This window comes from Marmota flaviventris, chromosome 15, assembly GCF_047511675.1.
Source record: "Marmota flaviventris isolate mMarFla1 chromosome 15, mMarFla1.hap1, whole genome shotgun sequence".
Classification (NCBI taxonomy): Eukaryota; Metazoa; Chordata; class Mammalia; order Rodentia; family Sciuridae; genus Marmota; species Marmota flaviventris.
In genome coordinates this window covers 77,884,315-77,905,901 of record NC_092512.1, presented here as the reverse complement: position 1 = coordinate 77,905,901, position 21,587 = coordinate 77,884,315, and the positions used below count along the sequence as shown (strand labels likewise).

General features: G+C 34.4%; 1 protein-coding gene across 5 annotated transcripts in view; it reads right to left on the bottom strand.

Moving 5' to 3' along the window:
- Rb1cc1 (RB1 inducible coiled-coil 1) overlaps positions 1 to 21,587 on the bottom strand; it is a 73,337-nt gene that overhangs the window by 28,867 nt on the left and 22,883 nt on the right. For all 5 annotated transcript variants that reach the window (XM_071602368.1, XM_027932780.2, XM_027932781.2 and 2 more), the window contains exons 2-8: positions 17,939 to 18,050; positions 16,616 to 16,737; positions 14,144 to 14,270; positions 13,815 to 13,985; positions 9,472 to 9,674; positions 7,448 to 7,874; positions 2,103 to 2,273 (exon numbers count right to left, since the gene is read on the bottom strand). In XM_071602368.1, coding sequence (XP_071458469.1) covers positions 2,103 to 2,273; positions 7,448 to 7,874; positions 9,472 to 9,674; positions 13,815 to 13,985; positions 14,144 to 14,270; positions 16,616 to 16,686 — 1,170 coding nt within the window. In that variant the 5' untranslated portion in view covers positions 16,687 to 16,737; positions 17,939 to 18,050. The remainder of the gene's footprint in view (positions 1 to 2,102; positions 2,274 to 7,447; positions 7,875 to 9,471; positions 9,675 to 13,814; positions 13,986 to 14,143; positions 14,271 to 16,615; positions 16,738 to 17,938; positions 18,051 to 21,587) is intronic.

Below are 21,587 nucleotides of genomic sequence, written 5' to 3'. Positions count from 1 at the left end.
GAAGGAAGGAAGGATGGATGGATGGATGGATGGATGGATCTCACTAAGTTGCCCAGGCTGGTATTGAACTTGCAAGCCTCCTGAGTAGTTGGGATTATAGATAGGTGTGCACCACCATGCCTGGCTCAGTTATGATAAAGTCTTATAAAAGTATTAACATAAAACAAAGTTTGCAAATGGCAATTCAAAGAAAATACATTGATAAAGGAAAATTACTTTTATTATTTACTGAATATGCTAACTGATTTTGGTTTTGCCTCTTTGCAAGGCATTACACATCATGAATATTTAAAAGGCACAAACACCTTAGTCTAGCCATTTTGAGACTGTGACTGAAAAAAATATTAGAATATGGACATAAAAATATATATTGGAATATTTAAACAATATTTGTAATAAGAAAAATTTACATAGCCCAAATGATCAAAGGAAGAATGGTTAAATAATGACTGATTCTAGGCAGGGTTAAAAATGAATGATCCAGGAGAAACAGTAAAAGATCAGGAATGTAAAGTTTTCTGTCCAGTAACAGTAGGCTATGACTATATGTATACAAGATCTAGGAGAACAAAAGATCATAATATTCTTTGGTTTTTCTTTAAAAAATAATCAAGAACATGAAAAGGCAAGACTCAGCAATCAAAACTAATAAACAAAAAATATAAACAGACACAGGTAATGAAGTTAACAGATAAAAAATTTTTTTAAATACTGTGTGCTAAAATGTGATCATAGAGATAATGGATAAGACAGATTATTTTCAAAGAAAATTTGAACAATATACACCTTTAGAACTGGAAAATGAACAACAAAAATAAGACATTAACAAATGGTTAACCAAAGCTAGTCATCATTCCAACAAAAACTTATAACTGGAATCACCGAAGGAAAAGGCAAAGTGAGTAAGGCAAAAAGCAAGAGAAACTGACTAGGAAATTTCCTAAATGACATAAGTCATTAAACCAAAGGCAGATTAAAGAAGCTCTGCAAGCCCAATGCAGGATCAATAAGAAAAAAGCCACACCTTATTACATCATTGCAAAACTGCTAAAAACCAAACCAAATGCTGAGAAAGTCCCTATAACAAATAGTTAAACATCCTAGAATTCCATACCAAGTGAAACTATCCTTCAGAAATTAAGGTGACTTAGCCATATGTGGTGGCATATCCCTATAATCCCAGCTGCACAGGAAGCTAAGACAGATCCCAAGTTCCAGGCTGGCGTTGGCAGCTTAGTGAGATCCTGTCTCCAAAACAACAAACAAGTAAGCAAACAAACTGGGGTTGTAGCTCTGAGGCACTATGCTTCTGGTCTCAGTTCCAAATAACCCCATGACCCCAGTCCTGGCCTATCAGCAAAAGGTAATTTAAAGAGATTTGAAAAGGACAAAATTAAATCTGACACTAAAAACTAGTAAAGGACAATCTAATTTCTGTCATACTGTACTACATCAGTATGTAGTACAAGTTTTACTTTGGGGGAAAAAAAAGGAAAAAGCTAATATGGGGGATATGATTGTTTATATTTTTTAATCAAAGAGAATATCCAGAAAATACTAGCAGAGGAAAGTTAAGGTAGAAAAGAGCAAGCATTAGAATCTGATTACAAAATGCAACTATTTGGCTTGGGGCTGTGCTTGCCATAGTACTTGCTGTATTGGAGGACAGGCGGCCAAAAATGAAATATTAACCAATTCTTCAAGATTTCTTACTTTTCTTCTGTTCTTTTAAGAATTTCATTTCTTGCCCTTTTATTTATTTTTTTGTTTCTTTTTTTGGGGGGTGGGGGAGCCAGAGATACTCAAATGTTTATAATACAATGACTACTTTTATCATATTAAAAAATGTTGAACTTCTCCCTTTCCTCCAGCTGTGATAAGTACATTCATGGTTTATATTTCAACTTTCAACTAAAGTACACTAAAGTCAATTTATTTAATCAAAGATAGCCATTAGAAATATGCCTTGTTGTTTATTACATTGAAACAACAATAATACATTACCAATACTCAACGAAAGTGAAAATACGGTGCTCACCAAATTGATTCTACACAGAAACTAACTACAAAATCTTTTTTCCTAAGAAGTCAGAAATAGGTACCTGAGCGAGCTCTTTCTGTTCATTAACCAGCCGGCCACAGCTAGCAATCATCTGGTCCAGAGCATATAGCCGATCTTCAAGCCCTTTAATGGCTTTCATATTCTGATTATCAAGTTTGGCAATTGTTTGATGGCATTCAACTATAAATGGGCGAATAATCTTTGGATCAAGCTAAAAGACAAGGAAACATATGAATAAAAATTTTCAGCAAAAAACTTTAAATACATTTCTATTTTGATGTATAACCTCAGAGAAATAAAAGCGATACAGAAAGATAAAAGAAGAACAAAGCACTGGAAATCTAAGTTATTTATTCACAGAAATTCAACAGAATGCATATAATCCAAAACAAGTGATAAGGAATATACTATCATACTTAACTAAGAAAATACAGTTCTAAAAGTCACATATTTCAATTCAGTGCCATAGGTTCAATCAATTCTTAATATCCATAAGAAAATTTATTATTAAGCTTTTACAAGTATGGCAGGATTCAGGTCTCAAAAACTCATTGCTTGGTCAATAATAACCCATTCCAACTTCTCTCCAATATTTATTAATTTATTTAGTTAGTGTTACCTCTCCATCTTAGAAACAAAGTAAAACTTTATTCTTCTCTATCTCCTCAAGGATTTGGTTTGATATACTATACTTTTTTACTTTTTAATTTCTCCTGTTTTCTAGCTTAATTCTATAAATTTGATGGAATTCATGGAACCTTAAAAAAAAAATCTTCCCTGTTCCCTTTCCCCTGAAAGATTATTTTACTCTGGTTACCTTTTTGTCTGGATTTTCCATTAAAACTGCTTGGTTGAAGATCATCAAAAGACACTGCTTCTTTTGAGGCTCTTAAACATTCAGCATAGCAGGCAAACTTTTTTAAACTCTTCAAGTTTGGGAACATTTCCTCTGGTGGCTCCTTAATAGCATTTTTCATTAGTTACTTTTTCTCTGTCTAATCATTATATACGGGAGATCCATCTGGACACGGTCTTTACTCATTCTAACCCTTCTATGATTTTAACAATAAGCATAACTACTAATGAAGGTAACTCCTACAGCTATTTTAATCCCAATCTGGTCCATAAATTCTCAGATGACTTCTGAATGCCTACTAATATCTACATGTGGATATTAACCATGTTAATTATATTACTGACTTACCCTCTTCCAATATAAACCACAATAAGCCTTTTTCTGCCCATAAATAACATGCAATAAATGTAGTATATAGTTAATGCTTCAGTGATCTGATAGTAGTAAATCTTCCTAGGCCTGTCACCATTTCAAACTAAATTACCTATTACTTCAAAAACAAAACAAACAAAAAGCCTAGGCTTTTCTACCTCTGACCTTTCTTAATATCACTTATATTAGCTCACTGTTTTACCCTATCTCTCCCTGTGGAAAGATCCTAGTCAAATATCAGCATCTCCTTCATGCTGTCTTTTGAGCTCTACAGTCAAAAGAACTGACTTCACAAGGCTCTGGTTCAATTCCCAGCACAACCAAAAAAAAAAGACTATGAACTTTATTTTATGTATAGCATGCCCTATATACAAAGAGCAGACAAAAGTAGTTAAACCGAACAATTATTTCATTATTATCATTATCAGTAATGCAGCATATTAATAAGGGACTGCACTGTCGATGGTGGTACTAGGGTACTAGGGATTGAACCCATGGACAATCTACCACTGAGCTATGTCCCCACCCCTTTTTATTTATTTATTTTTGGTTTTGAGACAAGTTATCAAGATTAGTCTGGAGCTTGTAATACATCTGTCCTAGTCACCAAGACACCAAGATTATTTGTGTTTGCTATTGTAGCCAGCAAAGAGATATATTTCTAATAACACTAAAAAGTTAACAGAACCATTGTTAATTAATACTGCACACTCACTTCACAATACTAGTATTTGTCCATGTTTTCTCAAACTTGTGATAATAACATCTTTCATTAGTACATATATTTCCATGCTGTGATATTAAGAAGACCAAAGACTAGCTATAGATTATTAGGGAGAGAAAAGAACTGAATATGATTAAATAAAAAATGATTAAATTTGGTTCAAATTTCAATTTGGACCAAATTATAGCTACAGGTAAATTATAACAGCAAAAACTTCAGGAAGATAAAGTAACTCAAAACCCAAGGTTACTCATGTTTCTATACTTCATAATTCACCTGAAAGTACAATATAACTACATTCAGAAATATGTAAGAGATTGATAGTTTATATAAAATAATTTTATTCCACTTGTTCATAGGTAATGATAATGAAAATAGTCTTTGATGTACATTTAAACCACAGAATCATATTAATAATTAGCTAGCAAACTTTTAATACTTAACACTACTGCTACATTACATTGATTTTTACTCTTGGATTCTTTCTTGACATCTACATCATACACACTCAACATCACTGCCTTAAAAAAACTGTAAAAAATGAAAGTTACTCTACCCTCCCGATCCTCCCCTGTACTAGGATTTGAACACTGAACTATGCCTCAGCACCCACCTTTATATTTTTTTAAAATTTGTCCTATTTAGTTATACATGACAGTAGAATGTATTGGCAATTGATACATACATAGAGTATGACTTATAATTAGGATCTTATGCTTGGGGTCATATATGATGCAAAGTTACCCTAGTTGTGTATTTAAATACAAGGCTAGGAAAATGTCTGATTAATTCTACTGTCCTTCCTATTCCTCCTCCCCTAATTCCCTTCACTTCCTTTTGTCTAATGCAATGAATTTCTATTCTGGCCCCCCCCGCCCCGTCCCTTGTTGTGGTTTGCCATCCATATATCAGAAAGAACATTCAGACTTTGTTTTTTTAGAATTGCCTTTTTTTTACTTAGCGTGATATTCTCCAGTTCCACTTACTGTCAAATTTATTTATTTTGAGAGAAGGTCCCGCTTGATGAGCAGGTCTTGAATTTGTGGTCAGACCTTCCTGCCTCAGCTTCAAGTATTATAGGTGTGTACCACAGAATCTAGCCAAATAAGACAGTTTCCTACCCACTCTTATTCTTAACTATTCTGCCTTCAAATCTGCCTCCTCCATGAGGGCAAATAAACATATTCCCGAAGAGCTGGGCATGGTGGCGAAAGCCTACAATCCCAGAAACTCAGGATTCTGAGGCAGGAGGATCGCAAGTTCAAAGCCAGCCTCAGCAATTTAGTGATATGCTGTCTCAAAATAAAAAAAGTTGGGCGGGGGTGAGGTGGGGATGTGGCTCAGTGGTTAAGTGCAAGCATAAGATCACAAGTTTGCAGAAAGAAAGAAGAGACATTAATGTGGGCTGCTTACAAACAAGTTATGTGCACAATACTCCCAGGGATTACTTTTCCTGTTATGATATAATATGAAACAAAACATCTAACAGTCATTCTACTGACAACACAGTCTAAGATAACATGGATCTACAAAATAAAGGAACAATTATAAAATATTACTGATAGATGAAAATTGTGGGACAAATTAATAATTCACAAAACTTGCATCCATCAATACACATAAATATAAAACTGGAAATGCAAATTGCCAAGTGACTTACAATGGACGACAGGAGTAATAAATGAGTGCCAGAGCTGGGATGTGAGCCTCTGTGAATTCAAATTCTAAATTCCAAAACATCTATGTCTCAACTAATTTTCTAGGAAAGGTATACGAATTTGACAACTGAAAGTATACATCGAAAATACAGTTACAAACACTGTTGCAAATGGGATTGGTCTCTGAAACCGAAGGCAGAATTCGCTTTTAGAGGAAGAACTTTTTTTCTAAAATTACTTCAGTAGCACAGTACTAGTGCTGCCATATATATCAAGTTAGTTAGTTTTTTTGAACAACTACTTTAAAAATGTGTATAAAATGGAAGCATCTCCAGTGAAGTGAAATCCTATATTCAGATCCATCTTATAGAAAAACGTCATTGATGATATCATTAAATTACTAAGAGAAAAATATTAAGTAAATAAAAACATCATGGCAAAATGCCTTCTTTATGCAATATAGATCAGATGTTGTATAAAATACAAGAGATTATCATACAAAATGGGTTTTCACTGCTTGAGAACAAAAATTATTTTTATCCTAAAATGCATATTCGATTGAAGAGTGGTGCACTATAGCAAACTCATGTTAAATAATTTTACAGAAAACAAGTATAATTAAATGAAAATTTACTTTTGCTTTCACAGTAGTAAACTTTCATTTAATTATAATTATAATTATAAAATATCACAAAGACTTCAGTTTACAAGTAAGCACTAACCTGAGAAGTCAATAAGGTTAATATTTTTTGTTAATAACAGTATAGCTAATTTCCCATTTTCTGTAGATATCAGTGGATGTGACATTAAGAAAGAAGACTATCATTCCTTTTCTCATATAAAGTAAATAAAATCTATGACTACTAGATTTTGCACTGAAACTTGGAAACTCAAAAGCCATTTTCAGGTTTTTCTCAGAGTCTATAGCATTGTTTTGACTTCTGGCACAGTTTTCTGTTTTTGTTTTTTTTAAATATATATTTCTTAGTTGTAGGTGGACACAATACCTTATTTTATTTTTATGTAGTGCTCAGGTTTGAGCCAGAGCCTCACACGTGCTAGGTGAGTGCTTTACTACTGAGCCACAACCCAGCCCCCTGGCACAGTTTTAATTATTAAAGAAAGGAAGAAAAAAAGACTTCAATTATCCAGATCACAATCATATGGTTGAGTGGTGGGGATGTAGCTCAGTGACAGAGTGCTTGCCCAGCATCCCCAGCACCATAGAACCAACCAAACAAAACCACAAAACAAAGAAAAACAATCAAAGGTTGATTATCCATAATCATAAATAGAATAATTAGTTTACTAAGATGTCAAGAGTTCAAGCAGGAACTATTTTTAGTTGTAGATAAACACAATGCCTTTATTTATTTTATGTGGTGCTGAGGATCGAACCCAGTGCCTCATACATGTGAGGCAAGTACTCCATCACTGAACCAAAACCCTAGCCCTCATCTAACATCTTAATTGACTGAAATACCTACCCTACTGCATGTCATCAAGGAAACAGATACTGAAAAGAATTAGGAAACCTAGATGTTTAAGTCTTCCATTGTACTATGTCTTATAATTTCAATAAAAAATGCACGTGCTATTTTCTAGGCAACCTAGTCAATATAATAAAATTACAAGTGAAATAATTTTTTATTCAACCTAGGAAAATCCAATCTAAGGCACACTGTTTTCACTACAAGATAATACCCATTCTTCCATTACATAATAAGTAATATAAAGTTAATTGATATACAAAGTGTCAAGCTAACATTACTTACCCTGCTCATAGAATCAAAGCACTTCCTGACCAAAGATTCCACATCGTTAGGTCTATCTTGAACATTAATCCAGTCTAACAAAGAAACATTAAAAAAAGGCAGATCACCGTCTTTAGTATCTACTGAAGTTTCATCTTGCTGGACAGTACTTTGACAAGATTCCCTAATTTCTTTGCCACTTTCATCGTCTGTGGTATCTGGAGCTACATGCTCCACTGACTTGTGAAATGAGGTTAACAAGGATGTGTTAGTTGTTCTAGGCATATCAGGAGAAAGCACCAGTTCAGTGGATCTTTTCATCTCAGCCTTTTCTGAGCCTTCATTTTCATTTAAAGAATCCAGTCTTCCCAAACATTCCCTGTAACTATGTCTGGTTAGGCACTCCAACAGTGGAATCTTGGCCATTACTGAAACCGCAGTTCCTAAACTTAAAATACAAAAGATCTGTCAGTAAAACAATTAGATTGCTCTGATTAGCATATTTGAACAAAATCACATTTATTATCACACACAAATCTCAGTAACCCTTACATTATACATAAACTAGTTATAAGCTATCTGTCCACAATAAGAAGCCTAGCAGAGAGGTTATTATTAATGCTAATATTCCAATCTAAAGTAAAACAAGACGGAGTATACTACAAGTAGACATTTGGCTTTTATCAAACCTGAGGCCTACAAATTCAAATTTAGAGCTTTACCAGAGCAGTCCCTCAGAGTACAATAGTTTGTCTTTAAGTAAATCAGAAATATTTAAAATACTGAAAGCACAAACAAAAATTAACAAATTTAATCTCAAAATAACTCTTGTATCACACCCCCAAAAGACAGAGAGATTAATGCTATCGAAAGGAATGGGGAAAATGAAATCGTGATAACTTCACGAAACCATGTGTAAAATAGTGCTGGTTCCTACACTAAATTAACAGTTAATACAACTTTCCAAAAATATAATTACTTGAAAAGGTTATTATATAAGCTTTTAAAAGATCTTCTAGTATTAATTTATTCATTCTCCTTCCACGATTTTCTTTCAAGTTAAGGCTGAAACCTGTCTAAAAACATTCATACCACAAAATAGAGACACCTAAGAGAAGATAAGGTGAGAGGTAGAAAGCAAGTAAGAGGAACATGCATGCTACTTGCCTCTAATTCAAGGTCAAGGCAATAAAAAAACTACCAGACCAACATGAACACAAAATCTTGAAAATGTACATATATGCCCCTGAACACAAGTGTTATGTTTCATTATTGTTCTAGTTTTACATTAATTATAGACCTTTTTTTAAAATAAAAAAAAATCATATTGTATGTGCTTCTATGCAAAGAACAAGAAGGCTATCTAAATAAGAGTGAAAACAATGGCTTCTGTCTTAACTCTACACCAAGATGTCAATACTTAAAAAGGAACTTAACTTTTTCCTGGCTCCTTCATTTTCTACTAACTTTTGCATTTCTATTAGATGAACTACATCTTGACTTTTTTTTTTTTATTGGAAAGAAATGAGCAAAGATTCTCAGCTTCATAAATGATTTCAAAAGTATTTTAAGCTTTTTAATAATTAAAATAACTCAAGAAAAATATGGGAGACTCTATATAGAGTAAAAGAAAATAAACCATAAATTTAAAATTATAAATTTATAAACCTATAAATCTATAAAAACTATAATGTATAAAGCATTATCCAAAAAGATTCAAAACAGGCAGGCACAGTGGCACATGCCTGTAATTACAGAAGCTCAGGAGGGTTGAGGCAGGAGGATCATAAGTTCAAGGCCAGCCTCAGCAACTTAGTGAGGTTCTAAGCAATTTGGTGAGACCCTGTCACTAAATAAAATATAAAAAGGGTTCAGGATGTGGCTCAGTGGTTAAGTGCCCCCTGGGTTCAATCCCAGGTACAAAAAAACCCTCAAAACAATGAACTTCAAATATATGGCATACAGAAAACATACAGTAATTAAATCTACTGATAAATTCTCAAAGCATTTTACATATTTTATTATCCATTTAATGGTAAACATACTGAGTAAGTTTTAACTTGATGTCTTCTATGGATTGCAGATAATTTGAATAAATACTTTCAAATTTGAAAAGTAGCTTTTGGTATGAATTTGAACAGTCCTCCAGATTGGCCATGATTGCAGCCCAGCCTTGGTGTTGAAGATGTTCATCATGGACAAGACCTTCGCAAAAAGAACAAAGTTTCTTGGCAACTTCATACATTTCCTATAATGAAGAAGAAAAAGAACACAATAAAAAAAGGTAATGGTTCACATGCACATATTTGCATGTCTATGAACATAGTTTCATGAATACATAAGCACATTTTAAAGAATTGTTTTAAAAAGCTGTTTTATTGTGTTTCTGAGCAGATATCCTAAGAAAAGGATTCCAGAAGATGTTGCTTCTGGAAAATAAAACACTGGGGGTCCCCAATAATTTGATAACTAATGTGTATCATCTCTAACCTTACTGTCATCTTTAAAGATGCATACTTCTTAAAAATACATTATCAACTTCTAGAATAATGTAACATATTGCATAATTTAATGGGATTCCTAAAACTATTTTATGTAAATAGTACAATTAAAGAAGTCCTCTGTCCCTGAAGATTTTAGCTTACTAGGAAACAAAAGTGGTGTTTTTTCTAAGAAGACTGGTGACTTTCGTAAGAAGATATTGAAAAGTCAAGAGACACAGACAAATGAAAACATTCTGAAGATGAAAGCATTTTACGTAAGAATTGAGGTATGAAAAGAATATGAACAAAAGCAAGGAAAGAAGAATTTCAAAACTGGAAGAGAACATAGGGGCTAAGTAAAGAAAATAAACCCTCGTGGACAGGAACAAATAGTGTGGAGGAAAAGAAAATGGAGAGACCAAAAGGTGAAACATTTGGAAATACTAAGGGAAGAACAGAGTTGGACTTTCCTGAGAAAACAATGACCTTCTGAAGAGTTCTTTAACAGGGAAAAGCATAAATAAAGACTCAAACCTGGTATGGTATACAGCTATGATCCTAATCATTCTGGAGGTTGAGGGAGAAGGATCACTAATTCAAGTCTAGCCTCACTTAGAGAGGCACTAAGCAACTTCAAGAGGTGCTTTCTCAAAAGAAAAAAGGGGGGGGGGAGGGGCTGGGGATGCTGCTCAGTTGTAAAGTGCCCCTGGGTTCAATTCCCAGTACTCCACCCCCCCAAAAGACTGACAACTTGGGAAAAGCTTAAAAAGTAGAATGGGAAACAGATAAAGAATGGATATAAAATGATAACTTCAAATTGTCACAGGCAACTTGCTATAAATGTAGCCACAGTTCACTTGTATCAAAATAGACCAAAAAAATAACAATAATCTCTTAGACAGTTTAGGATGTCAATAAAATGCTTTTGTGTCATGTCAGATGCCTGGCATAGTTTATAGAGAAATGCAAATAAATGTGCACTTAACAATGTACAAAGCATATTCACAGCAAATTTAGTCACATAAGTCCCAAATTCAAAACAATCTCACTATTCAACAGTAGTTAAATAAACTGTGAGGTGTCATTATTTGTATAATGGAATACCAGACAGCAATAAATATGTACTTAATAGTATGAATGAATCTCAGGAAGATAATGTTGAATAAAAGAAATCAGACATTAAAAAATGAAAAATGTATAGGATTCCAGCATGTTGCATTGGTGACACCTCTAATCTCAGCTACTTGAGAAGCTTCGGCAGGAGGATCACAAGTTTGAGGCCAGCCTGGACTACTTAGAGAAACCCAATCTCAAAAACTAGAAAGGGCCAACGATGTAACTCAGTTGCAAAGCATCCTGGGTTCAATCTGCAGTACTGCATTACCTCCCCAAAATAAATTATTCCATTTGCATAAAGTCCAATAAGAAGCAACAAATAGTTTAAAAGGAGAGATTTGTTAAATATTTTATATTTTATGTTTAATATTTAATTTATTGTTTCTATTATTTTATTTTAAATTTTGCTAGATTAATGAAATTGTTATTCCTAGTTCTTCTATCTTCTTTTACAAGCCTCAAGAGAATTAGGTCTTCCTACCACTCTGATCTTTTACTCTTCCTACATCCATGCCCAGATGAAATCCTTTTTTAATTTTGGTACTGGATTGAACTCAGCGGCGCTTAACCACTTAGCCATATCCTTAGGCTTTTTATTTTTCATTTTGAGACAGGGTCTTGCTAAGTTACTTCAAGGCTCATTAAATTGCTGTATTCAGCTTTGAACTTTCTGTCCTCCCGCCTCAGCCTCCCGAGTCACTGGGATTACAGGCATGAACCACTGTGCCTGGGACAAATGAAATCTTTAGAATGCTTCTTTACATGCAACTCTGTACCAACAAATGTTGTCAGGAGATAGTTTATGTCTGTGTTTTGTACTGCCACAACTCTTCCATTTCAATAATTCTTTTTATGAAGTATCTTACTATTCCCATTATTGTGTGTCCTGTGGAAAGGCTTTCATTAGACACTGATTTTTGGTACAAGATATCTCAGGTTTATCTTGTATTTTCCCTGCCCCAGATGTGCAATCAACTTCTTGAAGGAGTGATCTATTGTAATTAGGAAATGGTATTTAGAATATGTGGCACTTGTATGTATCTGTACCACATGAATCTCAGATAGATAAGAAAGTATTTTAGTAGCAATGCCCCTCTTACTTGTCTTTTCTGTTTAAGTTTTTCAGTTTAAAAATATCATGAATTGAGAAATCATGTCAGTTCCTATTTAAGGACTTCTGGATACATGAATATATTTCTGCCATTTTATCTTTTCTTTGTGTAATATTTTCTGGCTATTTCATGCCCTTGTTGACTTAAATTTTATTTGCTTTTTTCTCTAATCATTTGACAATTATATATCCACCCATATTTCATACTACATATTTTCTAGCAGAATGCTGTATCCATATTTTTCAACCAAATAAGTCTAACGAATGCTACTGTCTAGCTAGGTGTGGTGGTGCATGCCTGTAATCCCAGCACCTTGGGAGGCTGAGACAAGAGGATTCAGTTCAAAGCTAACCCCAGCAATTTAGCAAAGCCCTGAGAAACTCAGTGAGACCCAGTCTCTAAATAAAATACAAAAAAGGGCTGGGGATGTGGTTCAGTGGTTCAGAGCTTAAATGCCCCTGAGTTCAATCCCCAATACCAAAGGGGGGCGGGTAACAGGATTCTAATGTATAAATTCAGCTTAGAGAATAGTTTTTTTTTTTTTTTAAACATACTCCCCAAAGTACTTTTGGACTCTTGTTTATTTGAACATATTTGAGAAAGATGAGATTATTTCCCTTTTTTATTGTACACTGTGTGGAAATGAGGTCATTTCACAAATGCATATACTACATTACCACAAGTTTCTATCAGTTTTACTAACTAAAGCAAACATCTAGTAAATGTTACCAGTTTATTTTTACAAAAGGTAGTACTGTTATTTCATTAGTTTTAAAGCATTTTTTTCATATCTGAAAGCAAAATATGACTAACAGTTTGGAATAAATAACTTCACTGAAGGTAAATATCAAATTAAAAAGGAAAATCAATGTCTGGTAAATACTCTCTAGAAACTTGCAAGTAGCAGTATAAAAGGTATATAATGGAAAGAATATCGTTTCTCTGGACACTAAACATGAAAAGTGAAAAAAGAATTATAATTTTATCAGACTATGGTGACACATGCCTGTAATCCAGCAACTTGGGAGGCCGAGGCAAATGGATCACAAGTCCAAGGCTAGCCTCAGCAACTCAGTGAGACCCTGTCTCAAAATAAAATAAAAGGGCTGGGGATGTAGCTCAGCAATAATGTATCCCTGGCTTTAATCCCCAGTACATACCCCAACACCCGAAAAAAGGAACAAAAATCATTGCATTTTTAGAATTATTTGATGAGTTCTATCTATGTCTATTTTAACATAGGTACTTCATCAATTAAAGAATGTTCAAAAGAGGAGCTGAGAATGTGGCCCAGTAGTAAAGTGCTTGCCTAACATGAACAAGGCCCTAGGTTCAATCCTTAGTGCTCACTATCATCAAAAACAAAACAAACAAAATTAAACAAAGATAAATATTCAATAACAATTATCTGTATATCATTATTACCCAGGAGAGAAGTTGGCCAAATCAATTTCAGACAGCTTATACACTCATTCTCATGTACATTAACTAGTGACTGACTAGGGGCCTGAAAATTAACAAATAGATTAACCACAAAATACGTTTTCATAAAACTTTGGTATTTTGCATGCTTGCCATCTAATTTAGAAACTCTGTTCCTAAAAGCCTTCAGTCTAAATAGCCATCAGTTAAATCTTCGTACTTGTTTAAAAATCTTTGTACTTGTTTATATCTTACCACTGCAAGTTGTGTCCTTGAAGCAACAGTATGAAAAACTGCAGGCATCATAAGAGACTCTTCAACTTTTATTTCCATGTCATTTTCTGTTGAAAAGGTCGTTTTAGGAATAGCAGGTGCACGGTCACATAAGATCATTTCTTTGTTAAAAAGAAAAATTGGATTTGTGTCCTATGTTTAAAAAAATGCATAAAATGTTACATATAGGGAACTTGCACACCACCCTCAATAAATGAAGCAAATAAACCTTACTTTTCAATAATGCGTCCCAGCTTCCTTTCTGATGTGAAGGTGGACTATCCTGGTACAAAAGGGCCTTGGATACCTACCGTCCCAGCGCTGTAGGTGCATACTCTTCGATCTGCAGCCATGCATTCTCCTCCATTGACCACAAGTACCTGATGCTGAATAGCAATCTTGTATTTGCTTTGAATGGCATGTTTAAGGTCTGCCACACTTCCATGAAAAAAAAAAAAATTATATTTACTGAATGATTTTATCATTTAAGTATGACTTCATAGTGTGTATACACACACACACACACACACTAGATTAATGAATTTCATTTAAAAACTTTCCCCAAAAAACAGTAGTTAAAATTCATGTTTACCAATTTCTTGAACTGGACTCCAAAATCAATTGGTTGATGTTAAGTGAATAAATCATCCATTTTGTCTTAACAAAAAGTAAGTCTAAGAACTACAAGTAGTAACCACATTATTTCCTATAACAGGGAGCTGTATAAACATAGGAATATGCTCAAATTGGCATCAGTTCTATTAAATTCCTCTAAACCCAAGAGTTGTGTTAAAATCTTCATATCACATTACATAAACTAAATGAAGCCTAAACCATAAAAAAAATTCCTTTCTTTTTTCAAATAATTATTTTCTTTCAATTTCCTTTCTTTCTTTCAAATAATTATTTTCTTTCAAATAATAATTAATAATTATTAAATACGGTACAGCTGCATTTAATAAAAAGTCTTATCTATTTGAAAATAACATAAACCCATTAAAACTACTATAAGATACCATCTCACTCCAGTAAGAATGGCAGCCATTATGAAGTCAAACAACAATAAGTGCTGGCATCCTCGCCAGCGGGGAAAAAGGTACACTCATACATTGCTGGTGGGACTGCAAATTGGTGCAGCCAATTTGGAAAGCAGTATGGAGATTCCTTGGAAAGCTGAGAATGGAACCACCATTTGACCCAGCTATTCCCCTTCTCGGACTATACCCAAAAGACCTAAAAAGAGCATACTACAGGGACACAGCCACATAAATGTTTATAGCAGCACAATTCACAATAGCTAGAATGTGGAACCAACCTAGATGCCCTTCAATAGATGAATGGATTAAAAAATGTGGCATTTACACACAATGGAATATTACTCAGCACTAAAAAATAACAAGATCATGGCATTTGCAGGGAAATGGATGGCATTAGAGCAGATTATGCTAAGTGAAGTTAGCCAATCCATAAAAAACAAATGCCGAATGTCTTCTCTGATATAAGGGGGGTGACTCAAAATGGGATAGGGAGGAAGAGCATGAGAAGAAGACTACCACTAAATAGGGAAGAGAGGTGGGAGGGAAAAAGAGGGAGAAGGGGAGTTGCACGGAAGATGGAAGCAGAACCTCATTGTTATACAGAATATATATATATGATGTTGTGGAAAAAAAGAAGTGTGTCACATTAGATTGGATAGAGAGAAATGATGGGAGAGGAGGGAAGGAGTAGGGGGGATAGGAAGGGCAGCAGAATAGAATAGACATTATGATTGATGTATGTACATTCCATGTATGTATTATATGTCAAAATACATTCTGTCACGTATGACTAAAAAAAATAAAAATAAATCATATGGCAAAAAGAAAAAGAAAGAAAATAACATAAACCCTATATATAACCCTATATAAAGCAAAGATTATTATTGATCAAACAACTTATAATGATTTCTGTATCAGTCATGTATGGGGAGTTTGTAGTCTCAGCAACTTGGTAGGCTGGGACTAGAAGACTGCATATGCCCAGGAGTTCAAGGCCAGCTTGGACAGCACACTGAGTGTGACCCCGGCTCAAAAGAAAGAAAGAAAAACAAGCAACTTCAGTAGCAGATTCATTTATTCTTCATTGCAATCAAGTCTTTGCTATTATGGCCCTTACAGAAATATAAGCAGGTTTGGAAATCTTTACTACTTCTGTTTCCTTCCTGATTTGGCCTCAGAATATATTCTTCCTGCTCCGAAAACTCTCCCCATTTTTTGGTAAGCATTGGAGGGCATTCAGTCAAATATCTGAAACCGCTGCAAAGTTGGAAAATGATTACACAGGAACCACACTGATTTGACAACAAATTTTAAAACTTACTTTATTCTCTCTAAAACAGACCTATCAACTTTATTCACAGGGGAATAAAAACCAATGACCTTTTTGTTCTTTCAACACTGACACAAAATCCTTTACAAAGCTAACAATAATTCTCTTAATGTCCTGTGAAACTGGTTAAAAGTACTTATAAAGATAGCATCAGTTTGAAATCAGATTGGTTGTGGTCAAGTTTGTTTATTGTGAATATTATATTCATGTAAATAGAACAAAATGTGATTTTAAAGAATTTAGCATTTCAGAGAATGACAATTATATATATATAATATGTTCAGGTGAAAGATTTCATAAGACTTACTATCTTGCTACTTATTTAAAAAAATGGATTTCTCAAAATGAAAAGTTTTTAACTATTTGCATACAAACCAAAATGCAAAACTGAAAAGAATAAATGAAATAGAACTCACGTTTGTACTGTGAGTTCAGTATCAAATGTTAGAGTAGTTCCAGTATTAACCAGAAACACATATAACTTCATGATGATTTCTCCGGATTCTGTGAGCTTGCACCTCACCCTCTGATATGGTTTCTAAAAGAAACAAAGAACAGTGATCCATTTTACAAACACAAGTACAAATACTTTAATCATTAAGACACAGCATAGTCTTACTATTTAAATAAAAATCAAAATATGTTTTCACGTCTACAATGATTACTTGGACAATTCAGTAAATTCTATGCTTAAAAATAAACAATGTGAGATTAGTGAAAAGGAAAGCATAACTGTTCTACCTTGAAAAAGCTTGTTTTTGGGAAAAAAATAGGGTAAAAGTTAGAAAAACGTTGACATATACATTTTACACTGTTTTCTACATTAAGAATAAGATATTCACCCAAGCAGGGTGGTGCACACTTATAATTCCAGCCACTCCAGGGGCTTACGGCTGGCGTATCTCAAGTTACAGGCTAGCCTGGGCAAATTAAGCCAAGACCCTGTATCAAAATAAAAACAGATGGGGCTAGGGATGCTAGAACACTTGCCTACCATGTATGAGGACCTGAGTTAAATTGCCAGGAAGGAAAGGAGAAAAGGAGGGGAGGGGAGAGAAGGAGAAGGGAGAAGACAAAGAAAATATCTAGACAAACATCCCCAAAAGTCCTTCTCCCACTAGTACTTCTCCCTTAAAACAATTAAAAATAGATTAGACTTTAGGTTAAAGTTAATAATGAATAGGAATAGCCATTACTAGCAGGTTAGGGAAAATAAGTCCCTATTCTGTCCACCAGCTGCCTCTTAATCTGTGTTCCACCTTCACACTGAGCTGAAAATACTCCAAGAAATTCTGGACCCCAAAAACTAAAAATGAAAAACCAAAACCAAACCAAACAAAAAACCTTCTGGCCTTAACCATTATGTCATTTTCTGCAACAGTACAAAGAGCACAGGTCTGGAAACCACAATACTTAAAAAACTCTGACATTAACTTGTCCAAGTTACCTCATTTATAAAATAAAGCTTCCCCATGTATAAAAGAAACAGATTTCAAGATCTAGTAGTTTTATCAAATGGGAGGGAATAATACTATAGAATAATTAAGATGTTTAAATACAACTATAAATAATTTCTCAGAAATATGTAGGCACTCCCCCGTCCCAAACAGGCTCTTTCTGCAAGAACCTTAGAGTAAAATTATCAGCAGAAAAAAGCAAATAAAGCTTAAACTAGGGTTTCCAAAATCATTGTTTTAAATATATTATATAAAAAACTGAAGGTAAGAACAGTGACTTACCAACAGGCACTGGGAAAAGTACTACCACTCTTCTTAAGCAGATTAAAACTGGCTTATGTTTCCTTTGCTTGATATTGGCAACTGAATGGCATTACTGGTTAAACTCAGAGAACTGGAAAATAAAAAATTGAGTTAATATAGAAACAAGTCAATATATAACAACATATGGTCCTTTTCTCTTTTTCCCTTTAAAAATTATCTTTTGTTAAAAGTATTCTCTACTTAGTCCTTTTTCCTACCTGCATATTCACTGAAACCACAACCATGACCATGATGCACATCACTCCATTCAAAGACAAACAAGTCAGCAATGAATTCTTCCAAATTGTTGTTGCTACAGTAATTTCTCAGTCATAAAAGTATAATGGTAGAGTGTCCAGGCTGTGGAGTCAGACAGCTTGAGTTTGGGCCTGGATCTGCAACCAGGTCAAGTTACTTAACTGTTTTCAGTTTCCTCTTTTATAAAAAGGAATCAAAATACCTATCATAGACAACCTTTCAAGACAGCACCAATTATCTGTGCCACTTACACTTACTTCCTGGTATCTACTAGAGTAAAATTTTTTCCTGACCAAGTGTAGGCTGCACCTCTAATCTAGTTCTATTCAATAAAAACAGCAAAAGTGATAGGATGTCATGTCTGTCTGTGACTGTTACTTAAGATTATAACTTCCATTTTATCAGTTGGCTCTCTCCTTGCCAGCTTCGTTAAGTAAGTGGCCATATGGACAGTTACACTTGGTAAGAAACTCAAGGTGACCTCTGCTCAACAGCCAGCAAGAAGCTAAGAACCTCAGTCTGACAATCCTCAAGGAACCGATCTTGACAAAACTACAAGAGCCTGTAAGCAGATCCTTTCCAGGTTCAACCTCACAGGACAGCAGACCTGGATAGAACCTTGATGATAGTTTTGTGAGAGACCTTGAAGCAGATGATCCAACCACACCATGCCCAGAATCTGTGCAATAACACATTCATGTTGTTTTAAAGAGCCAGAGTATGATAATTTCTTACTTAGATAATTAATATAGTTCACCATCATTAGAGGGCTATTACAAGGATATGAAAGAAAAATTTTCATGAGAGAATGGTGTTTGGCCAACTAAGCCAACTCAATGATGTTTGAATAAGATCTCAGACCTTTTTAAAGCTCACTTACTCACAGCTATAGATACCACCATGGTTGACTGCTGACTGAGCCTACTTCTCTCCATTTTACAATTATCCATCTAACCCCTCTAAACTCAACAAATCTAAATTAGTTTTCTATATACATTTCTTCAATATTGTTACTTCTAAAACTGTACTCCTTATTTTCTCTGTTCCCTGTACTCTGGCTTTTCATTTCTCTCTGTTGATCAAATCTACAATTATCATCACGTCACCCTAACTCTGACATAGAAACATCAGCAAATCTGTCTAGTCAAATCTAATATTTTCCAACAGCTTCTCAACCTGCTCCATATCTCAATCCCTAGTCTACCATCTTCCACATGGCCTTCAAAGAGATCATACTAAATGCTAGGCAAAATCAAGTTTTTCTGCTATTTAAATCTCAAAATTATATTGATTTGTATGGTACCAGGTATCATTTTGTTAATGTTTACTACTGCCTAGTAGACTATATGATTTCTTAAAGGAAATGTTTTCACTTGATCCTCACAATAAAAAAAGTCCTGTAATATAGATAAGCATCATCATTTTATGCTAAGGAAACTAAGAATTAAGGAGTTAGTGACACTGGTTATGACTCTTGTTATTATTCAAATCTGGGCAAACTGCTGTTTCTTGCCTTTAACCATTAGGATAACATCCAAGCCAACAAACAATATGGCTTCTTACTCTCCCCCCCCCAATTTCCCACCCTCTTCCTTCCATCAGTTCCCAACTTTTTCAATCCTAAATACCAGACTGCTTAAAACCCCATAATAAAACAGTTGCTAAAAGTCTCAGCCTTTTTGAGGGCACTACTACTTCCTGCTTAGAATTCTCCCTCCCCTATTATCATCCTTTCTTCCCATCCTACCCTCACTCACATTTTCTTTCATATGGAACTAATCACTTCATTAGCTGTGCTAGGTACTCTATATGTGCTTGCATACACATCAAAAAACTATGCATTCCTTGGTACTGGCTCTTATACTTTATAATAAAATAAATGAATAATCCAACACTAGCAAAGACTTATTCTACATCCCTAGTAAGCATGTGTGTGACATCTACTCCAGGATTTCTTCAGTTTGTTCTTTAAGGAAAATCTTTAGATTTCAGAATATCATCATCTCTATGACAACAGTAAGGCTCTACCTCATCCATCACCATCACATGTTGTCTGCCATTACTATTTATGGGTAATGTAGGGACTCTACAAATACAGCCCCCAGGGTTTGGGCTGACATAAACACATAATACAGTTCTACCTAAGAGAGACTAAAATTTATTTTCTATCATAATATAGAGTCGTACCAAATCTTTTAATAAAAGAAAGAATGTAACTAGGAAGCCAAGAAATTAAATTGACAAGTGGTTGGCAGAGCTTTCAAGTACAGAGCTGGGTTCCTGAGTTTAAGATGAACACGGTTCCCCAGTAATTCCTATAGACCATTAAGTGTGTGAAAGAAAAACACTTTAAATTGCTAAAATTCCAGGCACAGTGGCAGATTCCTGTAATCCAAATTACTTGGGAGGCAGAAGGAAGATTCCAAGTCAGCCTAAGCAATTTAGCAAGACCTGTCTCAAAAAAGAAAACAAAACAAAACAAAACAGGGCTGGGCATTAGCTCAGAGGTTTGCTTGGCATGTGCAAGGTTTGATCCCTGTACAACAACCATAACAAAAATCTTAAAAATTTTCAGGACTTCACACCGCAGTATTATTATGTTTATTCTGGCTCATGTAATTACTTTTTCTTCATTTAATCGTGTTTTGCATTATTACAAATGCTTCATAATCATCAACATTAATAAAGGCTGAAAAAGCATTTCGACTTGTGAATTCACCATAGCTTATTTTCTCACTTGCTCCCTGGTTTTAGTCTGGTTGTATACAAAAATCATTCTAATATTTCAAAAATCATTCCAATATTTCAATTTTGTATGCTACTAAAGTGTATCTCTTTAACAATTTGTACTCCTCACCCAATATACCAGTAAACCAGAAACACGGCCACTATATCCTTGCTAGTGCTGTATTATTATTATTAGTAGTAGTAGTAATATGTAGTACCAGTGCTAATTCTAGTACTGGTGATTGAGCCCAGGAGTGCTTAATCATTGAGCCACATCCCCAGCCCTTTTTATTTTTGATTTTGAGAAGGGGTCCTGCTAAGTTTCTGAGGCTGGCATTGAATGTATGATCCTTCTGCCTCAGCCTACCAAGTTATGGGATTACAGGCATATAGCCACCATACCCAGCCCAGCGCTGTATTTTTAAATGCTTGCCAAGAATACTTCACAATTTTATAGCTGCATGATATCTTTGACTAGTAATGAATTTGTTGTTCATTTACAGATCATTATGTGCCAGACACTAGCTAGACATGAAATGTAGCAGTGAACAAGATAACACAGTCCCTAAACTACTATAAACCTCAATCACTAGAATAACTCATCTTATAGGACCAGCTTAAAGATTAGGCAAGATTATGCATG